The following is a 26,599-nucleotide window of genomic DNA, read 5'->3' as shown; positions in this document are numbered from 1 at the left end:
AAACAAAAGTCAACATGAAGATTATGAATAATAATGGCATCTGCTTGTGAATCTTTACTTTTCATTACATCAACATTTCCCAGGGTCAGAATACTAGTTAAGAGCACTGACTTTGGAAGCAGATACCAGGGTTTGAAACCCTGATGAGTCAAATACTAGCATGTGACCTTGTGCAAGTTACTTAACTTCTCTGTAACACTGCTTCCTCACTTATAAAAATGAGGACAAATCTACCACATATGGTGGCTGCCAAACGTAAGCAAAACGATATGTTCAAAATGTTTAACAGTGCCTGGCAGATAGTAAATGCTTAATAAATATTAGCTATTATTTCTAATAAAGTCATCTGCACACAATATTCTAATTTGAACAGGTCTCCAAGGTATCTTGGTAAAACATTCAATCTTGATAATTTTAAAATAAAATATATTGTATTTAATTTCCATGATTATTTATGAAAGTAGACTCTCACTTCCACACTGAGGTACCTGTAGCAAAAGCTATTACCCCGCGCCTCCCCCCCCCCCCGCCCCCGCCTTTTTCAAAGGCAGAAAGATCTCAGCATGAGAACATGGGAACTAAGATCCTAATTTGTACCAGTTTGTAAGGATGGTTTTCAGGCTTTTCTACAGTCTAACACTTTCCCTCACACATCCTCTGACTTACTGTGCTCCCTCTGTTCAGATTTTCCCACAGTTTCTTTATCCATAATGAGAGAGCAGTTGGGAAAAGAACACTAGCCTGTGAGTCAGAAGCTCTGGGTTCTATCCTAGGTTCTGTCATCTGCAAAATCTAAACCTCCAACTTTCTTTTGACAACAAAGAAGGCAGAAAGATTGGGAAAACTCGAGGTGCCTTCAGGTCAACCTCTTGTAGACTATGGTTCTATTTAATCTGTCTCTGTGTTAAAGAATCCGCCTGCCAATGCAAGGGACCTGGGTTCCACCCCTGGGTCAGGAAGATCCCCTGAAGGAAGAGATGGCAACCCACTTCAGTATTCTTGCCTGGGAAATTCCATGGACAGAGGAGCCTGGCGGGCCACAGTCCATAGACGGGTCGCAAGAGAGTCCGACATGACTCAGTGATTAAACAACAAAAAATTAAGTACTAGCTAGTACTAGAGGTCTTCCCAATCTTCCTGCCTTCTTTGTTGTCAAAGAAAGCTGGAGGTTTAGATCTTACAGATGACAGAACCTAGGTTAGAACCCAGAGCTTATGGGTTCTGCTTCAACAAAAAACTGACCCATTGGAAAAGACCCTGATGCTGGGAAAGAGCGAAGGCAGGAGAAGGGGACAACAGAGGATGAGATGGTTGGATGGCATCACCGACTCAATGAACATGAGTTTCAGCAAGCTCCGAGAGTTGGTGATGGACGGGGAGGCCTGGCGTGCTGCAGTCCATAGGTCGCTGAGTCGGACACGACTGAGCGACTGAACTGAATGACTAGTAATTAATCCGTCTACGGTTTACAGTTAACTACGAGGTCAGTAAAGAATTCAATCAGGTAAGGCTGTGAAAACTGTCACGAATGAATGAAAGCGGCCACGCTGTGCTAGGTGTTCAGTCCCACCCTCCAGAGCATCTCGGGTCCATGGTGGTCTGAGCTGGGTGACTGAGGCGTCCGAACCTCAGGTTCTCATCATCCCGCTGTCCGGGCCATGACCCAGGAATCCCCTCCAAAACTCTGGTGACCCTATCGCCTGACCCGGCTTTCCCTCGCCCCCACTTCAGCACAAGTTGGCCTCGACTCCCCCCGACCCCGTCTCCCCTCATCCCTGCTGTCCGCGCGCTCTCCCGGCATGGGCTGCCATCCGAGCTCGAACTCTAGCGTCCGCTGAGGTGTGGCAAACCCTTGAGCTACCTGAGCAGCTTTCTTAGGCGTCAGGTGGGGGGGACACCCGGGCTCAGCGGACGACCATGCCCCTCCCCACACACACTGACTAAATACTTCTGAGCGTCCCCCGGGTTTGACTGCCCAGGCGCTCCTACGCCTCGCGTCTCATCTGCTCCTCACAACCCCGCGAGGGACAGGCTGACTCGAACCGAATCCTACCATTCCCGAACCTTCCTTCTCCCTCAGGCAACGCCAGACCCCTCTGCCCAAACTTCTCGGCCTCCTCACAAGACCCGTCTCCTCAGAGTGTCCTCCTTTGCTTTCTCTCCCTTCCCGGCATCACCTCGCAAACTGCCACCGCCGGCCCCTCCATTCCGCACCGGGAGCAGCAACCACGCCCAGTGGCGGGGCGCCCGCGGGGGCTAGGACCTCCGCCCGCGCCAGCGCCCACGCCCACGCCCTCGTCTGGCCGCCCGACGCCGTCCCTTCCCCTTCCCCCGCCCCCGCCCCCGCCCCCGCGCGCGCGCGCTCGCCCCACCCACCGGCCCTCCGCGCCTGCGCACTCGGCGCCCCTCCCCCTCCCCCTCCCAGACGGGGAGAGCCGCCGGGACCTGCCCGGCGTGGCCCAGAGGGCCCGGTAGTGGCGGCGGCGGCCCGTGGGCGGATAGCTGGGCGCGCGGCGGCGACGGGGAGAGCCCGCGGGTGGCAGCCGAGGCTGTGGGCGAGCAGGAATGAGGCCAGGCCACGACTCCTCCTTCCTCCCCAAAGAACTTTCCCACGGTCCCGCCGCGAGGTGCAGCCCTCAGCCCTTGGCCTCTCCCCTGGCGAGGGGCTGAAGTGCTGGATGCGGGATTCCCGAGCCGGCGCCTGACCTCCGAGCAGTCTCACCTCCTGGAGGGGCTGCTCCAGGCGCCCCAAGCCAGCCTCTGGTTCCCAGACTTTAGCAAATAAAACAGAGTTACATGTTAATTTCAGGTTTTAAAAATATTTTAATCATACCTGTATCCTATGCAACATTTGGGACATATATGTACTGAAAAAAAAAAATGGTTCATCTGAAATTCAAAACTGGACTTTTGAAATTCAAGACTTGTATTTTATCTGGCAACCTGTCCCGAGCAGGTCCCCAGCTTAATCCCCGGGTGCCCAGCCAGCGATAGTTAGGATCTGGAAAGGAACAAGCCCCCCACGTTTGTGCATTAAATATGCCAATGACAGGACGAGGGTTTCTTAGTCTGTGGCTCACAGGAGAAGCTCTGGGAGAGCATTCCCAGCTGATGGGAAAGAAGGTAGTCCTCCAGACTCTGGCTGGTGAGCTCAGGGCTGGTCAGGGAGGGGCAGGTAAGAGGGGCTTGAGCCCAAACTGATAATTTGGCAGCTGGTTCCTCAGGCATCCAAAAGAAAACTAGTGAGAGAGAATCCTGCCTGGCAGAGTTGCCCAAGGAGGAGGGTGGGGCAAGGTGTTGGCTGCTTTCCTTCAGGGAAAATTCTTCCACCCCAGCTCCAAGAAGCCAGGACTGGGCAAAACAGGCAGGGGAGCTGGCAGAGTGCCTGTCCCGAACACAGCTTCGGTGCTGCTCCAGAGTATATGTGTGCTGAGACCTGGATCATAGCCTTCTTCATCTTTGTTCAGTGCTGTGGACCACCCTCCACACCTCTGTTGCTCACAGGCAGACCTACTGGAGAAAATGGCTTTTATTATATTTATGGAAAGTTCATCATAATACCATCTGGGACTTGCTAAGATAGCTGACATTTGGGAAATCATTGGCGCCTTCCTCTCCCTCACTCTCTTCTCTCTCAGGTGTCCGCTTTAGGAAGGTGATTGCAAGGGGAAGGGAGCTAAGATTGAATGACTGACAGCCTGTTGTCAGGTAGCACTGGCTCTTTACATATTTTTTTTTTTTTTACTCTCACAAGTACCTTGTGAGATCGTTGATGGAGTGAGAAAGCAAGATGCTGAAGATGGCTATTTAAAATATTTCCTATGGCAAGTGTTGGCTCAGCAGAAAATGCCCCACCTTGAGAATGACACTGGGATTCTCAGGAAGGGTGGAGAAACAGTGCCAGTGTAGAAGTACTTCAGATGAGTTGGTCTTCAAGCCCTTGTCCTTGGAGTGAACTTCAGGGATGAACAGGCACTGGGACATCCAACATCATCCTAGAGTTAACGAATGCCTAACAGAGATAGCCAGGGACCCAGACATAGGCAGAAGTGATAAAGGGAGCCTGTGATCTGAGGGCCTGCCATCAGGATCGCTGCCATATAAACCATTGTAGTCAGCAAAGTTTGATGGGGACTTGCTGTGCTAAGTGGCCTTCACCTTTCGTTTATCTTAAGTAGTCCTCCCAACCTTCTAAGGGAGGTATTGTTATCGTTGTTTTACAAATCATGAAACTGAGGTTCCAAGAGGAGGTTGTATGACAGAGTTTGTAAATGGCAGAGCCAGAATCTGAAATAATAACCTCTTTATTTATTCGCTGCATTGGGTCTTAGTTTCATCAGCCATGGCATGTGGAATCTTAGCTCCCCAACCAGGGATTGCACCTGCATCCCCTGCATTGCAAAGCAGATTCTTAACCACCGGACCACCAGGGAAGCCCCTGAAATAAAAATCTCTTAACCACTCCTTCCAGTTTCTTACAGCTATGCAGTGCATCTCCCACATGGATGTGACCTGCCTAACTGTTTGTCTCAGCGTTCCGCAGTATAGGGACATCAACGTGACCAGGAGAAGCCAACCCCTCCATGCAAAAGCTAAGACAATGACCTCAGATACATTCACCTCCCTACAAACTAAGGCTTAAATGAGCCACAGCTTCACCCTTATTTCACCCATGAGTGTGTGCCCCCATTCTGTTTGGGGTCTAGAACCTTACATACTACTGGAGTGACTCCACATTATTAAAACTGTATTTACTCAGAGCCCATCCTCAAAGTAGTGGAGTGTCAGAGCCAGAAAGGATTGTAGAGGTTATCAGTGATACCCAGTAGATGAAAAAATTGAGACCCAAAGAAATGAAATGATCTGTGTGAGGTTAAGTTCATTTTAGCTTTTGGATGCTGCTCTGAACATGTTCAGAGTCTTATGAGCAATGTCTTCAGGGAGTCAGTTCTCCCCAGTCCTTAGTTGTTGTTGTCTTTAAGTGGCTAAGTCGTGTCCAACTCTTTGCAAGCCCATGGCCTGCAGCATACCGGACTCCTCTGTCCTTCACCATCTCCTGGAGTTTGCTCAAATTCATGTCCATTGAGTAGGTGATGCCATCCAACCATTTCATCTTCATCCCAACCCTCTTCTTTTGCCTTCAGTCTTCCCCAGCATCAGGGTCTTTTCCAATGAGTCAGCTCTTTGCATCAGATGACCAAAGTATTGGTCCTTTTAATGAATGTTCAGGATTGATTTCCTTTAGGATTGACTGATTTGATCTCCTTGCAGTTCAAGGGACTCTCAAGAGTCTTCGTCAGCACCACAATTTGAAAGCATCGATTCTTCAGCACTCAGCCTTCTTTATGGTCCAACAACAACCAGTCCTTAGACTTAGTGGCATATTGACTGCTTGCATTCATCTACTTACCTCAGGATTTGGATCACTGTTGTATGCCCACTTTACACATGCTGTTTATTCTGAGAAGAAAGCCCCAGTCTGGCCAAAGAGACCCCATCTGAAGAGCCCCGGAATGATTCTGACCCAAACCCAAGGGTTTGAGTAGAACCAGAACATCCTAGGAAACGCTACCAAGTGAACAGTGATATTTCAGGAACCGTGGAGCTGCCTTTCCCTTTGGAGTGTGCCCTCTCTGGGTATATCATTCCTGGATACTTAGGAACTAACCTGTTCCCACCCTCTTGGATAGCATCACCAACTCAATGGACATGAGTCTGAGCAAACTCCAGGAGATAGCAAAGGACAGGGAAGGCTCGCGTGCTGAAGTCCATGGTGTCGCAAAGAATCGGATGTGACTTATGGACTGAACAGCAACCACCTTGTTCCCAGGCTCCCCCAGAGCATTCAAAGGCCCTGAAGGAATGACCCTGGGTACTTAAGTGCAAAATATCCCTGAGGTCCTCTTTCTCAGGCTGTTGCAAAACTAAACCCCCTTGAGCAGTTTCTTTCCCCCAGGGAAATGGTTAAGAGAGCCTGTTTCTCATGCAGGCAATAGAGAAGGGTTAACTGCTTCTCTTGGGTCCTGAGTCAAGTCTGTGCCCCACCAGTTCCCATAACCGGGTTTCCTGAAATGGAGCAGGTCCCAGGTGCCTCTCCACTAATCACTTCCTTGGAAATGGGGCCAGGAAGCTCAGATTAGCTCATCCTTTCACCTTCTTGAGGCCTTCTCCACCCGGAGCACAGAATCTGGGGCAGCTTCACGACTCACTTCCCTCTGCTTCCCTCTCAGGGGTCACATAGGGATGTTCTTGCAGAGGCAGGTTAGGTTAGAGAGGGCACTGGAGGCCATAGGCGTGCTGACTTTTGTGTCAATTCTTGGACTACAGCAAAGGAAAGATTCTCCCCCCAAGACGGTATCAGTGTTTGTAAAACTAGAGTATTTCTTCACCCCCACCCCTGTGTTTTCTTCCTCTCCTTCTTAGAATGACTGACTGTGATATTAGGTAGCTTCCTGCTTTTCTTGGCTGACAATCACCCTTTGCACTGATTTCTCATTTACTAGTAGCAGCTTTTGTGGCCAGCCCAGGAGGTAGCATTCCTTTCCTGTTAGTGTCCAGTTTCTCCACTTCCTAGGTAACCAATGAAATCTATGTCACAAAGTAGTTCTCCTCTCATGACTGGCTTTCTACCTTCTCTCTAGGCAGGGCTGCCTTTGTCCTGCCAGCTGGTGTCCACCACAAGGGATGTAGTCTTTGTATAACAGAAGACTTGGGAATGGAAACAGCTGTGTGATCTGGTCACGTATGGCCAAAGTAAACTTGTTGGTTCAAAGGCCAGATGATCAGCTTTATTTGAAAGACATGTAGGTTGACTGGGTCAAAGATTCTTCTTCTAGGTGCTTCATTAAAGGAGGACACTGATTCCACATGTTCAGTCTTGGTTTAGTTGTATGATCAGTCGTGTTCGACTCTGCAACCCCATGGACTGCACATCTGTACATGACTACTGCAAAAACTACGGCTTTGACTAAATGGCCCTTTGTTAGCAAAGTGACATCTCTGCTTTTTAATATGCTGCCTAGGTTGGTCATAGCTTTTCTTCCAAGGAGCAAGCGTCTTTTAATTTCATGGCTGCAGTCCCCATCTGCAGTGAGTTTGGAGCCCAAGAAAATAAAGTCTGTCACTGTTTCCATTTTTTCCCCATATGTTGCCACGAAGTGATGGGACCAGATGCCATGATCTTAATTTTTTGAATGTTGAGTTTTCAGCCAGCTTTTTCACTGTCCTCATTCACCTTCATCAAGAGGCTCTTTACTTCCTCTTCACTTTCTGCCATAACGGTGGTACCACCTGCATACCTGAGGTTATTGCTATTTCTCCTGGCAATCTTGGTTCCAGCTTGTGCTTCATCCAGCCCAGCATTTCACATGATGTTCTCTGTATATAAGTTAAATAAACAGGGTGATAATGTACAGCCTTGATATACTCCTTTCCTGATTTTGAACCAGTCCATTGTTTTATGTCTGGTTCTACCTGTTGCTTCTTGACCTGCATACAGATTTCTCAAGAGGCAGGTAAGATGATCTGGTATTCCCATCTCTTTAAGAATTTTTCATTGTTTGTTGTGATCCACACAGTCAAAGGCTTTAGTGTAGTAAATGAAATAGAAGTAGAATGCTTTTCTGGAATTCTCTTGCTTTTTCTATAATCCAACGGATGTTGGCAATTTGGTCTCTGGTTCCTCTGCCTTTTCCAGACTCAGCTTGTACATCTAGACACACTCAGTTCACACACTGCTGAAGCCTAGCTTGAAGGATTTTGAGCATAACCTTGCAGACATGTGAAATGAGCACAATTGTATGATAGTTTGAACATTCTTTAGCATCGCCCTTCTTTGGGATTGGAATGAAAACGGATCTTTTCCAGTCCTGTGACCTCTGCTGAGTTTTGCAAATTTATTGACCTATTGAATGCAGCACTTTAACAGCATGATCTTTTAGGATTTGAAATACCTTAGCTGGAATTACATCACCTCTACTAGTTTTGTTCCTAGGTGGCTCAGTTGGTAAAGCAGTCGCCTGCCAATGCAAGAGACACGGGTTCGATCCCTGGGTCAGGAAGATCCCCTGGAGAAGGAAATGGCAACCCACTCTGGTATTCTTGCCTGGGAAATCCCGTGGACAGAGGAGCCTGGCGGGCTACAGTCCCATGGGGATCACAAAGAGTCGGACACAACTTGGCGACTGAACCACAACAATGCTTAAGGTCCTCTGGACTTCACACTCCAGGATGTCTGGCTCTAGGTGAGTGACTACACCAACATGTTCATCCAGGTCATTAAGACTTTTTTGTACAGTTCTTCTGTGTATTCTTGCCACCTCTTCTTAATCTCCTCTGCTTCTGTGAGGTGCTTGCCTTTGTTGTGCATATTTTTGCATCAGATGTTCTCTTGGTATCTCCAGTTTTCTTGAGGAAATCTCTAGTCTTTACCATTCTATTGTTTTCCTCTATTTCTTTGCATTGTTCACTTAAGAAGGTTGATTACAGTACTCTGAAGTATTTTTCCAGGAATGGTGCTATACAAAGTCTTTAAAGCTAGTAATATGGAAACTTGATTGAGCTTATTTTTCACTGAGCTCCAAAGTTGACTTGATTTTCACCCTTTCTAGCTTTAAGACCACTTCTATCTTCTGTTTCCCCAACTCTCATTCTCACAGCTGAGAAGAGGTTGTGGGATCAAAAATCAAAAAGATCAAGATGTCTTCATTCTTTTACCACTTACTTTAGGTGTTATGTTCTAGTTTTCCACAACTAAAATGGGAAAAGTCTCCCAGGAATATGATTAAAATAGCATCTGTGAAACAATTTGGGGGCTTCCCAGGTGGCGCCAGTGGTAAAGAATCCACCTGCCAGTGCAGGAAACACAAGAGTCTCGGGTTCGATCCCTGGGTCAGGAAGATCCCCTGGAGTAGGAAATGGCAACCTACTCCAGTGTTCTTGACTGGAAGATTCCATGGACAGAGAAGCCTGGCGGGCTACAGTCCACAGGGCCACAGAGAATCAGACATGACTGAGCCACTGAACAGTAAGCATCAGTGAAACAATTTGAGAGTTTCAAAATCTTTAAATTAGAAGAAACCTTAGAAGTCATTTAATCTCGTACTTCCAAACCAGAGGAGCAATATTTTTTTCCAGCTCATTTCCTTTATCTCCACCCCTCCTCCCAAACAGCTTCTCTCTACCTCCTTCCTCAACCTATTCCTGGTATTCAAGGCAGAGAGTCGATCTATTAATAGTTGCATATTTTAAGTGTTTAGGATTAGGAAACACCTCCCTAATATCATGCAATAGTCATTCCCACTGTCCTGACAAGTTAATATCTAGTTTTTACTTGAAATGTTGAATTTACTTGAACAGATGAATTTACATGAATTGTTGGAAATATGCCACCTCAGAGACAATCCATTCGGGTTTTGGACAGCAGTGGTTTGGTAGAGTTTTCCTATATATTGAAATGAAATCTGCCCTGCTGTGTCTTCCATCCATTGTTCCCAGCTTTGCCCTTTGAAATCACTAAGAATTCATCTAATCCTTTTATAAAGGGTAGAGGGAAATACCCACGACTGTTATTGTTAACTTGTCATAGTGGTTCAGACCTGCCCAGAGTGATTGTCTATTACAGATGTCCTTTGCCTTATACACTATGTTCCTCAAATGTATAAACTCTGTTTTATGTGAATCAAATCATTTTAAACATACTGGGACGGGGTGGGGGGGGGACGACTGAGAGGGTCGCACTAACATATATACACTACCGTGTGTAAAATGGATCGTCAGTGGGTACCTGCTCTATAGCACAGGGGATTCAGCTCAGAGCCCTGCGATGACCTAGCGAATGGGATGAGGAGGAGGGAGGCTCAAGAGGGAAGAGATATATGTGTACGTGTGGCTGATTCACTTTGTTATACAGCAGAAACTAACACAACATGGTAAAGCAATTAGACTCCAATAAAAATAAATAAAAATATTTCTTAAGTGTTAAAATGATAAACATACTGGGAAATGGACTGCCTGAAAGAAATCCTGTTATCAGTTCTTTCATTAACTGAAGAATCCTTTTGTAATGCAAACACCCCCCATTTAACCTTTTTTGCAAATCTAGATTTTCATACGTTGTGTTTTACTTAAGGCAAGATTTGCCTACATACAAAGCAAGTAAAATAATGATCTCAGCAATAGCTAACATTTATTAAGTCCTTATCCGGCACCGGCTATCACGAACCTGACATGCATTGTTTAATTTCTCACCACAACTTCACTTACAGGTATCCCCTATTTTCAGGGGAATCTAGGCTTAGAGAAATTAAATAACTTGTCCAAGGTCACACAATTAGAAAGTGATGGCCTAGAATTTCAACAAGGTCACAAGACTCCAGGACCTTGTGTCCTAATCACCAGAAAGTTTCAGATGCCAATAATAGTTGAACTGACTAGTTCCTAGCTATGTGCCACAGCACAGGTAAATCAGGCTACAATATAGAAAACTAACTTGAGATCTATAACTTCAAAGATGGATGCAGAATCTACCCTTTTTGAGTCTGGCACTGTCAGTTTCCCAGTACAACTCACATTTTCCTGTGCAATTTGCTCAAGGAACCCCAAAGACATCCCTTCAGTTATTAGCACTAAGCAAATGTTGCAAATTTTGTTTCAGGTATATGGGTATTATCAGACATTTTTTTTCACCATATATTACCAGGGGTTTGTGGCATAAGCTTTTTAGAAGAAAAAGGTAGTTGTTATTGACAAGTAAGTGTTTCCCAGGTGGCTCAGTGATAAAGAATCTGCCTGGCAGTCCAGAAAACAGGAGACTCAAGTTCGATCCCTGGGTTGGGAAGATTCCCTGGAGGAGGAAGATTCCCTGGAAGAAATCCCAGCCCCAGTATTCTTGCCTGGAAGATCCCATGGACAGAGGAGCCCAGAAGACTACAGTCCATGGAGTTGCAAAGAGTCAAACATGACTGGGCACTCAGGCACCATATATACTGACAGGTAAAATAAAAAATATTGAGAATCATGGTTGATCCCAGCCTGTTCCTAGGTGAGCTGGAATCATTCAAATGTGTTTATAGGCCCAGTTTTTAATGGTGCTTAGGTTTGCAAGTTAAAAATAGTTTGGGACGGATGGTCCATAAATAAGTACTGTTTTGACTCCAAACTGGACAAAGATAAATGGATGTAATACTTCTGTGTCCTCAAATCAGGTCCAGTTTCTCCAGTTTAGTCAGCAACAGCGTGCCCTTAGGGCATTGCTCAGCTCAGAGCACATCCTGCGAGGCTCCTGGAAGCCCAGACTTTTCCATGCTGTAAAGGGAGCTCCAGCTAGGGCTCCACACCCCTCCTCTGCCCACAGCCATCAGATGTCCTATTTGCCTTTATCTAGGCTCATCGGCAGACTTTTGCTTTCAACTACATGATCTTTGCAAATTATGTCTGAATTGGTATTACAACTCTGAGTTGGCCTCCTCATAGTCTTGAGAAATCAGGTCATTCCTTGGAAGGTGCTGGAGCTCCCCTCACAAGCCCACCATTCTGACATTTCCTGGTACATCAGGCTTGTTTACAACCTCAGGTCACAGACTTAGGTGAGGAAATACATAATTTTCTTGATTTCTCAACCTGGCTCTTTGGCCTCCATTTCTACTAAATAGCAGATAAATAATAAACCGTGCCAATTCAAGACAACTCAATCATTTCAAGTTTTAAACTCAGTCTCTCAGGATTCTCCTCCCAGTCTTCTTCTCACAGTGTTCTGTGTTGATGTTTCTGTATTATTCAGATACGAGGGAAGGGGCTTCAAAGTCAAGTGTCATCTCTGTCTCTCTTGCCTAACTAACTGCCAACTTGGTTTTAGCCATTGGGCACTGCGGCTACTGCAGAGTTGCTTTTCTCTGGCAGGTGGAAGCTGTGGTCTTGGTGTAAACAGAAAGCAGTGATTGCTTCGTAGGAAGTTCAGTGGCTCCCACTTCAGCTCTTCCTGGTACATCTGAGCCCCCAGTGGGTCCCTGAGTTGGGTCACATATGCCTCAGCCTCTACTACCGTGCGGTTCTCGCCACCCACCCACCCCACAGCAGTCCCCGAAGGCACCCAGTTCTCAGCTGGCTCCCACACGCCTCTCAGGGGCTGGGCACCAAGGAACTTTCCCGAGTCCCTGCAAAGTCAAGGAGCCAAGAAGACTTGGGCTTAGGGGATGAGAAGGCTGGGGGTGGTGAGGAGATGAAGTTGATGTCAGGCCTACTTTGCCTACACAGGTGACGATGCCACTTCTACTCTGTGGCAATTGCTCTGGTTAGCACAGGGGCTTAGGTTTTATTTATTCTTGGCCGTGCTAGGTCTTGGCTGCTGTGAAGGGCTTTTCTCTAGTTGCGCTGAGCGGGGGCCACTCTCTAGAAGCGATGCTCGGGCTTCTCATTGCAGTGGCTTCCTCGTTGCAGAGCGTGGGCTCTCGGGTGCCAGGACTTCAGTAGCTGCAGCACATGGGCTCAATGAGTTGCAGTTTCCCGGCTCTAGAGCACAGGCTCAATAGTTGCGGCAATCGGGCTTAGTTGCCTCAAGGCATGTGGGATCTTCCCCAGTCAGGGATCGAGCCCGTGTCTTGCATTGGCAGGCAGATTCTTGACCACTGAGCCACCAGGGAAGCCCCAGCACCGGGTGCTTTGACAGACTGTGTCTTCTCAGAGTTCCAGCAATGAAGTGGATTATGAGCCTCTTCCATCCCCTGTTGTTTGATGGTGGGAACAGAAAAAGTCCCACAGTTGCATCTGAACTCTCTTGCTCTCCTTTCCCAACCTGTTTCAGTTTTGCTCCAAGCTCAAAAAGGATTATATCTTCTGTGTGGAAGGAAAATTCACATGTGCTTTCCAATTAGACAGTTGATGGCATAAACTCCAAACTTTAGGTTCATTGGGTTCTGCCTCTTGAGATTTAAGAGGAAGAAAAAAAACCGAAAAAGAAAAAAGAAATCCCTGTCAAGAATCTGGTTCTCACAACGTTTTTAAAAGACTGCAGCTTTCAAAAACATCTTCTCTGCAACAGATTTGAAAAGATCTAATTAAGAGTCAAAAACCAAGACTTTCATCTTCTGTATCATTCTTCTGCAGAGGACAGTATTCAGAAAGCACTTGCTGTTACTTAAGTGATGGGAGATAGATCGGGGTACAAGAAATTAAAAACACATTGTTTGGTATGAAAACATCTTAGTTGCTTCTGTTTACAACAAGGAATCACCTTCTCCCTCAAGGTCTTTTCTGTTATTCACTAATTTATTGCACAGATATCTACATGTCTGCTCTGCTGGGGATACAACTATGAACTGGACGTCCAGTGGCTAAGACTCCATGCTTCCACTACAGAAGGTGTGGGTTCAATCCCTGGTCAGGGAACTAAGATCCCGCATGCCGCCACAAGCTATGGGCAGTAAGAGGCCAGTGATGCTAGAAGGGCCCTGCCCCAGATTTGGAGCCCAGGAAAGGCCTTGTATAGGAAGAACAGCAGGAACTTTAGGCTTTATCCCAAAGATGTTGGGGAGCCATTGAAGGGCTTTCAGCAAAGTGATCTGACAGATTGTTGTGTTTAAAAAAAAAAAAAAAAAGCCACTCTAGGAATTTCCCTGGTGCCTCAGTGGTGAAGAATCTGCCTGCCAATGCAGGAGACATGAGTTCTATCCCTGGTCCAGGAAGATCCCACTTGCCGCAGAGCAACTAAACCACTGCACCATAACTATGTAGCCTGTACCCTAGAGCCCAGGAGCTGCAACTACTGAAGCCCTTGGGCCCCAGAGCCCGTGCTCAGCAGCAAGAGAAGCCACTGCAATAAGATGCTTGCACATCACAACTAGAGAGTAGCCCCTGTTCTCTGCAACTAGAGAAAAGCACGCAGGCAGCCAAGAAGACCCAGCAGAGCCAAAAATAAATAAATAAGGGGAAAAAATTAAAAGACCATGCTAGCTGCAGCGTGGTAGATGAAATGGCCCAGGAAGAATGAGGAAAGGGCCCAGAACAAAACACCATCACCAACAATAACAACAAAATTATCTGACAAACAGAAAGGAACTCACAAAAGAAACAGAGGAGGGACCGCAAGGGTTGAAGGAAAAGCAGGAAAGGGTGGCAACGCTAAACCGAAGGAAGAACACTTCAAGAAGCAGGTACAATTAGAGTCCAGTGCTGCCAAGAGAAATAGTAAGATAGCAATTGGAAGTTGACACTGTATTTAACAGTAGGATTATTGATAACATGATTGAAAGCAGCTTTAGAGGAGCAGAAGTTATGTCTATATTAGATTAAATCAGTTGCACCAGTGTTTATCTGTCCCCTGCACTTATTGTCTATCTCTACACTAATTTCTTCCAAACGCACATCTTCAGTCTAGACCTCCTCTTTGAGCTCCACACCCAGATACAGTTGATGACTCATTATCTCCAAGACCAGCACTCTCTTCACCCAAACCTCATTTCAGCAAATGGTACCTCCCTCCCTTCCTCCAGTTGCACAGTCCATCCATAGCAAAACTTTTTTCCTCGCCACCGCCCCATGTCTAACCCATCACCCCATCTTGTCAGTCCTTCATACCTATGTGCTCCTGTATCTCCATTGCCAAGTTCAGGCTACCATTTTCTCTCTCAACTGAACCATGGCGGTAGGCTTCTAACCGGTTCTCACATCAAATTGAATACCCCCTCCAACGTGTTCCCCACACAGCAGCTGGGATAATCTTTAAAAAAAAATAATAATTTAAAGCTGCCGTGTCTTAGTTGGAGCACCTGGGATCTTCGATCTTTGATGGGGCATGTGGGATCTAGTTCCCTGACCAGGGATTGAACCCTCCCCCCCCCCACCCCGCATTGGGAATACAGAGTCTTGGCCACTGGATCACCAGGAAAGTCCCCTGGAGTAATCTTTTAAAAATACAAAGTTGATCACTTCACTTCCTTATTTCAAATCCTTCAGTAACTGCCAGGATTTTAAAGGTAGAAAACAAATTCTTTCAATGACCTCATAAGCCCTGTGTGGTCTAACCGTTGCCTCTTCTCCCAGTCATAACTCACCACGTGTTTCCTCTGTTTTCCCTCCACTGGACTTCTCTCTGCTTCTCACATGCACCATGCCACCTGCAGCATCAGGCCAGCTGTCCACACACTCTGTGTCACTGTAGCCAAGACCTTGGGCAAGGCACTGCATCTCTCAAAGCTTCCATTTCCACTTCTGTAAACTGGGGTTAATACGTACCTCCAGATTTGTTACAGAATTAAATGAAATGTTATGCATAAAGAATACAAACAGGGAACTTCCTGGTGGTCCCCAGTGGTTAGGACTCTACCCTTTCACTGTCAGAGCCCCAGGTTTGATACCTGGTCAGGGAACTAAGATCCCACAAGCAAACCACTTTGGCATGGCCAAATAAATGAATATAGAAATATAGTCCCCAATTAACATTGGTAACTGCTAATATTATTCCCTATTCTCTGCCTGGTTAACGTTTCTCATATTTCAGATTTCAGCTCAAATTATTTGAGGGACATCTCCCTTGACCCCCCCACCCCCCCAACTCCCTAAGCATGCTATGATTCTTAAATTCTCACAGAGCATCCTGAACTTTTCATTCATTCTACAGTTCTTTGTTTTTATATATCTGAGGGTTATTTTATTAATGTCTGTCAACCCCACCAGCCTGTAAGCTCTAAGAGGACAGAGATAGTGTTCATTCTACTCATTATTAGATCCCCAGATCCCAGCACGGCACCTAGCATATAAACCAGGTTGGTTTTGAATAAATGTTTGATCGAAAAGGAGGCAAAGAAGTGGAGCCAATGAGTTCGGATGACTCAAGAAGACTGTCATTGTCAAGATTAAGGGCAAGACATGGAGGAGGATCCAGGTTTCTCACTTGTTTTTTTTTAAGCTGGCAGATACTTGAGCATGTTTAAATATTGATGGGAAGGAGCCAGAAGAGAGGGAACTCACCAGAAGGAATGAGAGTCATGGAGCTGCGTGCGGGAGGGACCGGGACTTAGGGCAGGTGCCAGAAGACTCAGTCTCAGACAGAGGAGGGACGTTTTCCATGGCACAGGAACAAAAGCTGAGACTTCAGTCATGTCTGTAGGTTTGGTGGCAGGAAGTCATACCAAGACCTTTCAGGAATCTTGGTAACATTAAGTCGCAGATCTGGGTTCTCCAAGAAGCTCAGCATATGTGGTAGGCATCATTCCATTCACTTTCACCACTCATGTAAAAAGGAAGCAGGCTTTTTCTTCATCATTGACTGTACTGACGCACTGCAGAGCAAAATAGCAAGTTTCCAAAGCAACTCAGTAACAGAGCTGAGACCAGCGATCTCAGTGTTCTCTTTATTGAACATGCTTCCTCCCCAAATTGGGAAACAGTATGGTAAAAATGACAATACAATAAAATAATAGCTGGCACTGGTTGAGTGCTTACTATGCACGGAGCACTGTTCTAGTACTTCATCTGCAAAAACTCATTTGATCCCCACATTATGATATATTTTAAGATAGGAAACTGAATTCCAGGAAGGTTAAGTAGTTTGCCCAAGGTAGAGGTGGCCAAACTAGATTTTAAACCCAGAAGTCTGACTCCAAAACTGATGCTTTTTAAATATACATATATATATATTTTATTGACATATAGTTGATTTTCAATGTTGTGTTAAGTTCTGATGTACAGGAAAGTGATTCAGTTATACATATATATTCTTTCTCATTTTCCTTTCCATTACAGTTTATTACAGGATGTTAAATGTAGTTCTCTGTGTTATACAGTAGGACCTTGTTGTTTATCCATTCTACGTATAATATTTTGTATCTGTTAATCCCAAACTTAAAAAAAAAGTCTTTATTGAACTTGTTATAGCACTGCTTCTGTTTCATGTTTTGGTTTGGTTTTTTGGCCCCAAGCCTGTGAGATCTTAGCTGCCCGACCAGGGATCAAACCTGTACCCTCTGGGTTGGAAAGTGAAATCTTAACCACTGGACCATCAGGGAAGTCCCCTCAAACTGATGCTTTTAAACCACTCTTCTATACTGCTGCTCTAGCAGAGGGGAAAGAACATACACGGAATCAGAAGACTTGCTGTCTCTATCATGAACTGACTCTATTGAGTTTGGCATTCGCTTAGGTGTCTAAACATCAGTTTGCTCATCATTAAAATGAGAATGAGAATGTTTACTTATGAGGCTTTTAAAAGAATGATGAAATGTTGAAAAGGGGAAATCACTATACATGTGGGTGCTAAGTTGCTTCACTCATCTCTGACTCTCTGTGACCGTGTGATCTGTAACCCTCCATGCTTCTCTGTCCATGGGATTCTCCAGGCAAGAATACTGGAGTTATTGGTTGCCATTTCCTTCTCCAGGAGATCTTCCCAACCCAGGGATCAAGCCTGCATCTCATTCTGTCGCCTACATTAGCAGGCAAGTTCTTTACCACTAGCACCACCTGGGAAACCCAAATCACTATATACAAGATATTATTGTCTTGCTTATTGGTTCGATTCCTGGGTGGGGAAGATCGGCTGGAGAAGGGATAGGCTACCCACTCCAGTATTCTTGGGCTTCCCCTCCTGGCTCAGCTGGTAAAGAATCCGCCTGCAACGCGGGAGACCTGGGTTCGATACCTGGGTTGAGAAGATCCCCTGGAGAAGGGAAAGGCTACCCAGTCTTCTGGCCTGGAGAATTCCACGGACTGTACAGTCTGTGCGGTTGCAAAGAGTCGAACATAACTTAGCCACAGCTAAGACCAACACAATCAAATTTAAAAAAAAAAAAGCCTGAAATTACAGTTAATGGTGAAGTATACCCCAGAAGGCCAAGTTACCGTTTGGTGGTAGAATAATGATTCCAGTTTACTAATGGAATCTGACTATCAGAGCTGGGAGAGAACTTCAAGTTCTTCTTTTAGTGCAACTCACACACTAAGCCCTCTCCCAACCCATTTGATAGTCTAGAAAGACTGAGGCCAAGTAGGTGAGATGACCCAACTAGTTTGGATTAGTAGCCGGGCTTTTTTTTAAACCTTGAAATCGTTTTCAAGCGGGTTTAACACAAACGATTTCACTTTATCAAAATCTTATCTGGAAAGTACTTCAATTACTTACACATTTGTTTCACTATGTATACCTTTACCTAAAGGAGCAAAATCCTAAAATGCCATTACCCATACAAAGCCTTAAACCAATAATTCATGCAAAGCCCATTCTTCACATTGCCCTTATTTGGCCATTTCAGGCATATCCCAGGTAGAGACAGGCCCACATGTGCAGGGGCAATAGAATTGAATGGTTATATCCAGACTGCTCCGTGCAAAGTTCAACAGACTGTTACCAGTTTATCCCTGAGCTTAGATTTCAAGTCAGAAAGAACTGTACCTACCTCTTAAAGCTGGGGAGGGGGTGGCGGTTGGGGAAGGAATCACCCGAGAAAATGCACTTTTAGCACCTACCTGGCACTCTTTAACTTTACTATTTGGGTATAATTCTTTTCTCTCTTAAGGAGATAGCAGTTCACCTTGGTTAATGACCTCAGACCGTTAGACCACTCCGATGCTACTAAACCAAGGAGAAACCCAGCTGTGCCAGGCCTAGAAATGTCCGTCCCCACCCCCATTCCCTTTTAAGACAGTGAGTAGGCCGGAATTCTGGTTGATAAATGAGAGGAGCTGAGAAGGAGCTGAGAGGAGCTGCAGTGATGACTGTTCTGAGAATCTGATCTGCGAGGAGACGAATCTCCACCACATGGTACCATGGAGATGCTTTGGGAAAGAGAGCCGGCCTCCCTGACCGAAGGAGGACCAGAGAGGGAAGGGATGGATGAAAGAAATGCTTAAAGGGAGATGGACTGACCGGAGGTGCCCAAAGAGGAAAAAATCGGGACGGAAAAGAGGCTGAATACCGGGAAACCTTCTGGGCGGTGAGTGTCATTAAAAGATCGCATGTTCCGGGATTGTAGATTTTGTGCGAAAAGCGGAGCAGGGACAAAGGTGGGGTACTCAAACTGCGGAGATAGCCCCGCAAGCGGTGGGGGGTACCCAGACGGCCCGAGGGTGACCAGGGCCGGCGAGGAACGGAAGGCGGGGCTCTGGGGGCACTCACGGGGTAGGCGGTGGGGGGTCGGGAGCCGGCGGAGGAGCCGACGCCGCGTTCGCCCCGGGGAAGGTCAGCGACCCCGGGCCGGGGAGCTGAGCAGAGACCCGAGAGGGGCCGTGGTTGCCATGGCGCCGGGCAGGGAGGGGGTGACTCGGGCCCCGCCCCGAGCCCCGCGGGGCCGCCGGCTCCAGATGGTCCCCGGCCTCCCGCGGGAGCCGGCGGCCTGCGGCAGGGGGAGGCTATTGTCCTCCTTCCGCGGCGCCGCAGTCCCGCCGCTCGCGCCCGCGCACCTCCACGCGCCCCGCCACCGCCGGCCCCGCGCGCCCCCCGCGCGGCTCGCGCCCCGTGACAGCGCCCGCCCGCCGCCTGCCGTGCGCCCGGCCGCCGCCCGCAACAGCCCCACGCGGCCGGGCTGCGGGCGCGGCGACTCCCGGTGCGCCCCCGCCGGCTGCGCTCCCGCCTGTCCGGCCAGCGCTCCGCACCGAGGTAGGTGCCGGCGCCCGGGCGCGCTTTGTCCTGGCCGGCTGGGCGGTGCGCTTTGTGCAGACGTGCGCGGGCGGCGGGGTCGGGGTCGGAGTCGGGACAGGTCGGGGGAGCAGGGGCGGGAGGATGCGGCCCCGGGTGCCCGCTCCCTCTGGGTGCCGGGGACAGGATGGAGAGTCAAGCGCCAGCCACCCAGGTACCCGTGTGCGGCCGGTGGGGATCGAGGCGTGCGGGACGCGGGCCTTTCCCGAGCCCAGAGAAGAGTCTGGAAGAGTTGGGGCTGACAAACGCGTTAGGGGAGCGGGTCGCCGGGCTCTGCGCGTGTGTGACAGCGCCAGCTGTTCGCGTCGCGGAGGCGGGCCGGCCGGCGCCGGGCCAGGCGCTGCGGGCGCGCTCGGCGGTCCCTGCCCCGAGGCTGCGAGCGCCCGACTCCCTCTCGCGAGCCGGCTGGGGGCTCCCTCTGGAGCCGGGTGGGCTTCTCCTCGCCTCTTCGGTAGCTAGCTCCACGCTATCCTTTATGCTCCCCCACAGTGTGTGAGAGTAGGGGACATGGTTGGCCGTGGTGAGCGGAACGCTGGCAGAGGAAGAAGGGAGAATGAAACCCCTGCGGGTGGCAGGAAAGAGAGCGAAAGGTGTCCCTGTGGCCGAGATGTGTGCGGCCGGCTTGGAGTCCGCGGGCGCAGAGCTAGCGGGCAAGGCCTCCTTCTGGGGTGTTCCAACGCCAGCACCACGATCGGGCCTTTGCCATCCCCTCTGGCTCGGAACGACTTCAGCCCATTAACCCCGTGGCATTGCATGCTTGTCTGAGCCGCAGGCTTGCTCCGGTCCTAACCTGCTACATGCTGTCTCCGTGGGTTGTTTCTCAGCGGCCCTCCTTTCCTCCGAGGGCAGCTACAATTCCAGCGCTGGTCGGTTCAGGCACCGGCAGGGTATCTACAAACCAGTTTTCCTTGAGGGTGAAGGGGGCAGAGTGAGTCCCAAATCAGTGTCTCAGCTTGAGGTGCGGGGCAACCTCTTGGCATATTCAGAAGAGCAAAGGAGTAAGGAGGGAAAAAGCTAATAGGGATCTTAGATTTGTTCCTTAGAGAAACGGATGTAACCCAGGGGTTACAGACTTGGGGGAGGGGCGTAGCAAGGGAGTGAAAAGTAGTCTGAATAATTCTGCCCTGAGTGGAGGATTCTAAAGGACAAGATGAAGCAAAAATCCAGTCCCACTCTCTAGCGCAGTTCCTAAGTTCCTTGGAGGAGAATTCCCGGTGCTTTATGAAGAACACAGCCTTGAGGGAATAGACTGGGGTTTTGTCTGTTTGATTGTCTTGTCTCCCTGCGTTCATCTTCCTTCTGCTATCCTAGCAGCCCTGAGTTTGTGATTTCTTTCTCCTTTTATCTTTTTGCTCGTCCATTCATACTTTGAGTCCAAAAAGATTTTTACTTTGCCAAAGTCCCCACTCCTTCTCATCTGTTATCCATCCTGCTGTCATTGGTTCAACTCCGCCTCCCAGCCACGTCTCCAGCCATATCGCCCTCCTTCCGGGCGTCTGATTCGCCTGTGTCCAGCCATCAGCTTTATTTGTCTCATTAGATCTGGAACCCACTCCATCTTCATTTTCCTCTCTCCTTGCCTGAGGCTTCCGGCTCTTTGTGGGTCTTGGGGTTTCTCAGGGGAAGTTGTATTTGAGTTTAGCATGGGATAGAGCCTCAACAGACCCAGAAGCTAACCTCAGGTCACACTCACCGCTGAATCTTTGTGTCTTCCTCTGCTCTTGTAGCTTTTCTAATTCTAACTGCTCCTCATCTTTGGACAGCAGTGGCCCTCAAACTGTGGTCTCCAGACCAGTAGATTTAGTGTCACCTGGCAACAGTTTAGAAATGCAAATTCCCAGGCCCCAGCCCCGGATCTCTTGCATCAGAAGCTCTGGGGAACAGAGCTCACTGGTCTGTGTTTTAACAGCCCTCCAAGTAATTGTTATTCATGCAAGTTTGAGAATAATCCTGAACTTTAGAGATGAGGAGCAGAGACTCTTCTCTGATGCCATTTTCATTCTTTCCTTGCGTCTTTTCTGTAGACCTAAAAAAAGATATGCATTTGATGAGAGTGGGGAGGAATGCTAGCCCATTCATTCAATATCTCTTTATTGAATAGCTATCGTACTAGGAAAATACAAACATGAGTAAGACCCAACCCTTGTCCTCAATGGGTTAAAAGGGGAGCAGGCAGAGAGACACATAAACAACGAACTGTAATACAATGTGATAAGCGTAATAATAGCAGCATCCTGACGTGCTGTGGGAGCACAGAGGAGGGAATGATCAACCGTCTCTGAGGGCGGTAGAGAATTAATCAGGAGGAGGATGTGGCGAGAGAAGGAATTAGGGTACAAGACAGACTCTAGCCAGAGGGATTGGATTTCTAGCTTTACATGCCAGCAAAACAGAGGAAAGGAGAAGGGGGGGGCAGCTGCCCTGGAGGATCGGCACTAGGCTGAGCAGAGTCCACATCCAGCAGTGCTTGGACATAGAACCTAGCAGGACCCCAAGCTTGCAGCTGGCGGGAGTTGGCTTTCTCGTAGCATGAACAATGTAAGCTACTCAGGCCTGGCCTCCAGGTCAGCGGCTAAGAATAAGGTGTTGGTGAAACTGTAATCTGGATTAGCTGCTGTTGCCAGAGTCCAGGAATCCATGGAGAACAATCAGGTAGATGATTCTTCAGCAAAGAGAGAGACGTAGGTGAGCATGAGGCTAGGGGTACAGGCTGACTAAGGAAATAAGTACGGAGACCCAGATCACAAGCAAGGAATGATAAATCAGAGAAAAGAAACCAGGGTGGGATCTATCTAAAGAAACAGAAAACTATAGGACTCCGAAGATGGTAGCAGGGAACACAGCATATTGTCCAAAAGGCCAGGGGGCTCCAGAGCCCAAATGCTTGGAAACCAAAACTCAGGGGCCCTCAGAACTGCTGTGCTGAAGGACACCAGAAAGCATGACTCACTGTGGGAATTAACCCCTCGGAGTCCCAACATGGTGGCCCTATGGGGACCTGTGATCTAAGGACACCAGTGCCATGTTGGTTGCTTATCTATACAATGGCAGGCATCCCTGGAAACTCAGGATGAAAAGCATGTATGTCTCGAATTGGATTTGGCCCGAGGGCCATTTTATCTGGGAGAAGGGGAGGCTCCAACTTCATATTTTCTCCCCCAAGTTACAGGAGCAGCTCCAACAACTGGACCTCACTGAGAGGTCTGGATCCACGCCTCAGTCCCGTCAGGGGGACCAAGTTGGAGTACCAAACAGAAGCCAAAACAATACATGTTGGTTTTGTGCAGCTTCCAGGGGTCCTGGGGACACACAGTTTGGAAATGGGGTCAGACATTTCTTTACGTGTCTGCTCTCTATGGAGTACAAAGACATAAAGCAGGGTTTGAAAACCTCAGAGGCCTTCAGGGACCAAGTAGGTAATAAAAATGTGTGCCAAGGCTGGGACCGAGCCAGCAGGGAGAGGTGGGGTCTGAAGAGAGATGGCAAGCATAGGCCCACCTGAAGAATCCCAAATTAGAGGGGTTTTTCTTTTTTGGTCGAACCACACAGCTTGCAGGAACCTACCCCGCCCCCCTGGGTCATGGCAGTGAAAGCCCAGAATCCTAACCACTAGGCCACCAGGGAGCTCCCCCAAATTAGTTCTTTTACAACAGCTCATTGGCCATACCCCTGGAGACTGGTTTTAGGAGGTTTGTGATTTCTGATAGAAGGAAAAAGGGTCACAGAATAGAAGGGGGGGCATTGTATATAGCAAGGGTCCCCAAGTTTCAGGATCTAATGCCTGATGATCTGAGGTGGAACTGATGTAATAATAATAGAAATAAAGTGTACAATAAATGCTTGAATCATCCCCAAACCATCCCCTCCACCCCCAATCCATGGAAAAATTGTCTCCCACAAAACTGGTTCCTGGTGCCCAAAAGGTTGGGGACTCCTGGTATATAGGGATTTTTGCGGGCAGGTCTATGCAGGGAGGGGCTTCCCAGGAGGTGCTGGTGGTAAAGAACACGCCTGCCAGTGCAGGAGCCATTAGAGACTTGGGTTCGATCCCTGGGAGGGGAAGATCCCCTAGAGGAGAGCATGGCAGCCCAGTCCAGTATTCTTGCCTAGAGAATCCCATGGACAGAGGGGCCTGGTGGGCTGCAATCCAGTGGGTCGCAAAGAGCTGGACACAACTGAAGCAACTTAGCATGGCCACATGCACTATGCAGAGAGAGCGAGAGTGCTGGGAATGTCCATCCCAGAGATAAGTGTGTGCATGACTGCTGGTGGGGAAGCCCTAATCTGAGGGGGCCAGAGAAATGGAATTCAAATTGGTCCTGGGGTTTGGACTGCTTCGCTGCCTGGTGGTTGAGAGTGTTAGGGGACTCTAGCTCAGGTCACACCTTGCCTACAGCATTCTCTGCTCAGGATGCCCTGACTCTGCCCTAGAATTTATTTTTATATAAATATTTACAGAGCAAATTGAAAGACTCTGCTGGGGATTAGGGGAAACAATGGATTTTAAATGAGAAAGGAGTCCTAAGCCTAGTGGAAATGAAGCTCTCTTTCCTACTGGTGGTGGTTTAGTTGCTAAGTCATGTCCCACTCTTGTGACGCCATGGACTGTAGCCTGCCAGAGTCCTCTATTCATGGGATTCTCCAGGCAAGAATACTGGAGTGGGTTGCTAGTTCCTTCTCCAGGGGATCTTCCCAATGCAGGAATCGAATCAGGGTCTCCTGCATTTACCGACTGAGCTATGAGGGAAGCCCCTCTTTCCTATTACAAGGAATGAAAAGCCCAAATCTAGGAAACTGAGACCTGAGCTCCCAGGGAAATCCTTGCATGTTTTCTCTTTGGGAGAAAGGGGAGGGGTAGGCAGTCCTGGCCTTCATGTGCCTCAGGTTCCACTTCGTGGAACCACTTAATGACAGAAGCCAAGTTCCACCCTGTGCGCCCATGGGAACACCTCTCGCTCACCACCCACATCTCACCACCCATTCTTTCTTCCGTCCCCCTAAACCACACAAGAGGTATGGTACTTCCTTTCCAGAAGCAGAGACTGCCAAGGTCATAGCCTCAACCCTTGGAAGTGGCACTAAGGATTAAAATATCTTTGTATTAGCCTCCAACTAATAAAAATAAATGGAAAAAATAAAATAAAATAAAATATCTTTGTATTTGAGAGGCACTAGGAAAATGAGACATGCAGAACTTGGGGTTCGGTTACAGAGGCAGCCCCCTCCATGCTCTTGAATGAGTGCCGAATTACTCAAGAACTTTGAACTGTAGAGTTTTGTTTTTTAAAAAAATCCCTAGAAACTAATCTGAAGCTCATTTGTTAGTTTTGAGACGGACAGGGTTGTTTGTGTAACACAGAGCCGTGAGTTGTGCTGGCAAGCATCCACGTCCCCAGTTTCCCCAGCCTGGGCCCTGGAAGGGAGCAATGGCTGTGATCCCTCTCAGGGAGCTCTGGCGGGCTCCAGGAAGGTCGAGGAACATGTAAATATTGTGATTAACAGCTTGTCCTCCAGGGACTTCCTTGGTGGTCCAGTGGTTAAGACTCTGCACTTCCAATGCAGGGGTGTGCAGGTTCTATCCCTGGTTGGGGAACTAGCATCCCACATGCTGCCCAGGGAGGCAAAAAAAAAAAAAAAAAGCTTGTCCTCCAGAATCTTGCTTCAAAATCTAGCTCTACTCCTTCCAGTGACCTTGAACCCTGGTTTAACTTTTACAGAGCAACCTCCTCATCTATGAAATAGGGATGATAGTGGTCCCTCACCCCACAGAGGGTTGCAGTGAGGTGATGCATGTAAGTGGCGAGGACACATATCACAACGGATATTCATCGAGCACCTATTAAGTATTCTCCGTCCCAAACAAAAGAAAGAAACCGGGGGAGAGAACCATACTGTGTCCTCTGTCAAACCCCTGGCCTCTGTATCCATACTTGTTAGCAGTACATCAGGCTTCCTGGTGTGTCATAGACGCATCTCGGCCTGAGAGCAGGATCTGGGTCTTTCCATCTTAAATCTGTTCCAGAGTACAGGAAGCCACCTTGTGGGAGGCAGTAGCGGAGGTGCGGGGCTCTGAACAGTTTGTGGAACCAGGAATGAAAGAACTCTGGTTAGTACTCACTATGGCCCATGGGGTCCCAGGCCTGTTTTTCGCATTGCCCTGGCGTTCCCACACCGCTGTCCAGAGCCACCCCAATGGCCATCGCCACCTTCAGCTCCCTGCCTCCTGCCCCTCTCTGGCCTGAGGCTCTGGAGCCCTTGTCTCCACTGTGTTGCTCTGAGACACTGCTGCCTTCTGACCTCACTCCTTGTGGGTCTGTTGTGTTCCTGTCTCTCAGCTTCTCCCTCCACCATGGTTTCTCCTCCTCTCCCACCGGGGGATGATTTCCACTGGCAAAGAAAGCAACCACAGTCACTGGTCATCAGTAGAGCAGAGCAGATCTAGGGCAGGACGAGAGGAGTAATGGTGAGTGGTGGGCTCCATGGCTTCAAGATGCCCCTCACCAGCCCCGTTTCCCCTTGCAGGAGCAGGAGGCCACCCACCACCATGAGCAGCACCCTGTCGCCCACAGACTTTGACAGCTTGGAGATCCAGGGCCAGTACAGTGACATCAACAACCGCTGGGACCTGCCCGACTCAGACTGGGACAATGACAGCAGCTCGGCCCGCCTCTTTGAGAGGTCCCGAATTAAGGCCCTGGCAGGTGAGGTCAGGGGAGGGCTGGGGGAGATGTTGAGGATGCTGGGGAGGGAAGCTTGTCTTGAAGAGTCCTTCAACTTCATGGGAAGACCGACGCTCTTTCTAAGCTGCCGCACTAGAGTAGGAAATCCAGATCACCCTACCAAGCCCTAGTCCGCAATGCCAGCCTCAAGAACAGACCACGTGCAATCCACAAAGTGCCCCAGCTTCCTTCCCCTCAAGCAGGGAGAAGCCGTGCTGATGCTGAGACTCAGCTGTGTTCCGCTGTGCGCTCAGCT

General features: G+C 48.4%; 2 protein-coding genes and 1 long non-coding RNA gene across 18 annotated transcripts in view; 1 reads left to right on the top strand and 2 right to left on the bottom strand.

Moving 5' to 3' along the window:
• TOP6BL (TOP6B like initiator of meiotic double strand breaks) overlaps positions 1–2,324 on the bottom strand; it is a 74,935-nt gene extending 72,611 nt beyond the window's left edge. For 11 of the 14 annotated variants that reach the window (XM_070457690.1, XM_070457695.1, XM_070457691.1 and 8 more), the window contains exon 1: positions 2,178–2,324. In XM_070457690.1, coding sequence (XP_070313791.1) covers positions 2,178–2,207 — 30 coding nt within the window. In that variant the 5' untranslated portion in view covers positions 2,208–2,324. Of the gene's footprint in view, positions 1–2,053; positions 2,094–2,177 lie in introns of those variants that run through there. The other 3 variants (XM_070457702.1, XM_070457706.1, XM_070457701.1) reach the window with 3 other exon arrangements.
• Positions 2,325–2,708: 384 nt separating this feature from the next.
• Positions 2,709–19,361, bottom strand: LOC139031898 (uncharacterized). Of its 2 annotated transcripts, none has more exons than XR_011484416.1 (3): positions 19,106–19,361; positions 15,964–16,274; positions 2,709–3,513 (listed from the first exon to the last, which is right to left on the bottom strand). It is a non-coding gene; the product is annotated as an uncharacterized lncRNA (long non-coding RNA). The 2 variants fall into 2 exon arrangements; XR_011484417.1 differs by having other exon boundaries at positions 2,709–3,510.
• The window catches only part of SPTBN2 (spectrin beta, non-erythrocytic 2), a 39,735-nt gene continuing 31,780 nt past the window's right edge, over positions 18,645–26,599 (top strand). The window contains exons 1-2 of one of the 2 annotated variants that reach the window (XM_070457681.1): positions 18,645–18,923; positions 26,147–26,325. In XM_070457681.1, coding sequence (XP_070313782.1) covers positions 26,169–26,325 — 157 coding nt within the window. In that variant the 5' untranslated portion in view covers positions 18,645–18,923; positions 26,147–26,168. Of the gene's footprint in view, positions 18,924–19,468; positions 19,586–26,146; positions 26,326–26,599 lie in introns of those variants that run through there. The other variant, XM_020906538.2, reaches the window with a different exon arrangement.

Source organism: Odocoileus virginianus, chromosome 28 (assembly GCF_023699985.2).
Source record: "Odocoileus virginianus isolate 20LAN1187 ecotype Illinois chromosome 28, Ovbor_1.2, whole genome shotgun sequence".
Classification (NCBI taxonomy): domain Eukaryota; kingdom Metazoa; phylum Chordata; class Mammalia; order Artiodactyla; family Cervidae; genus Odocoileus; species Odocoileus virginianus.
This window is presented reverse-complemented; position numbering and strand designations above follow the sequence as displayed.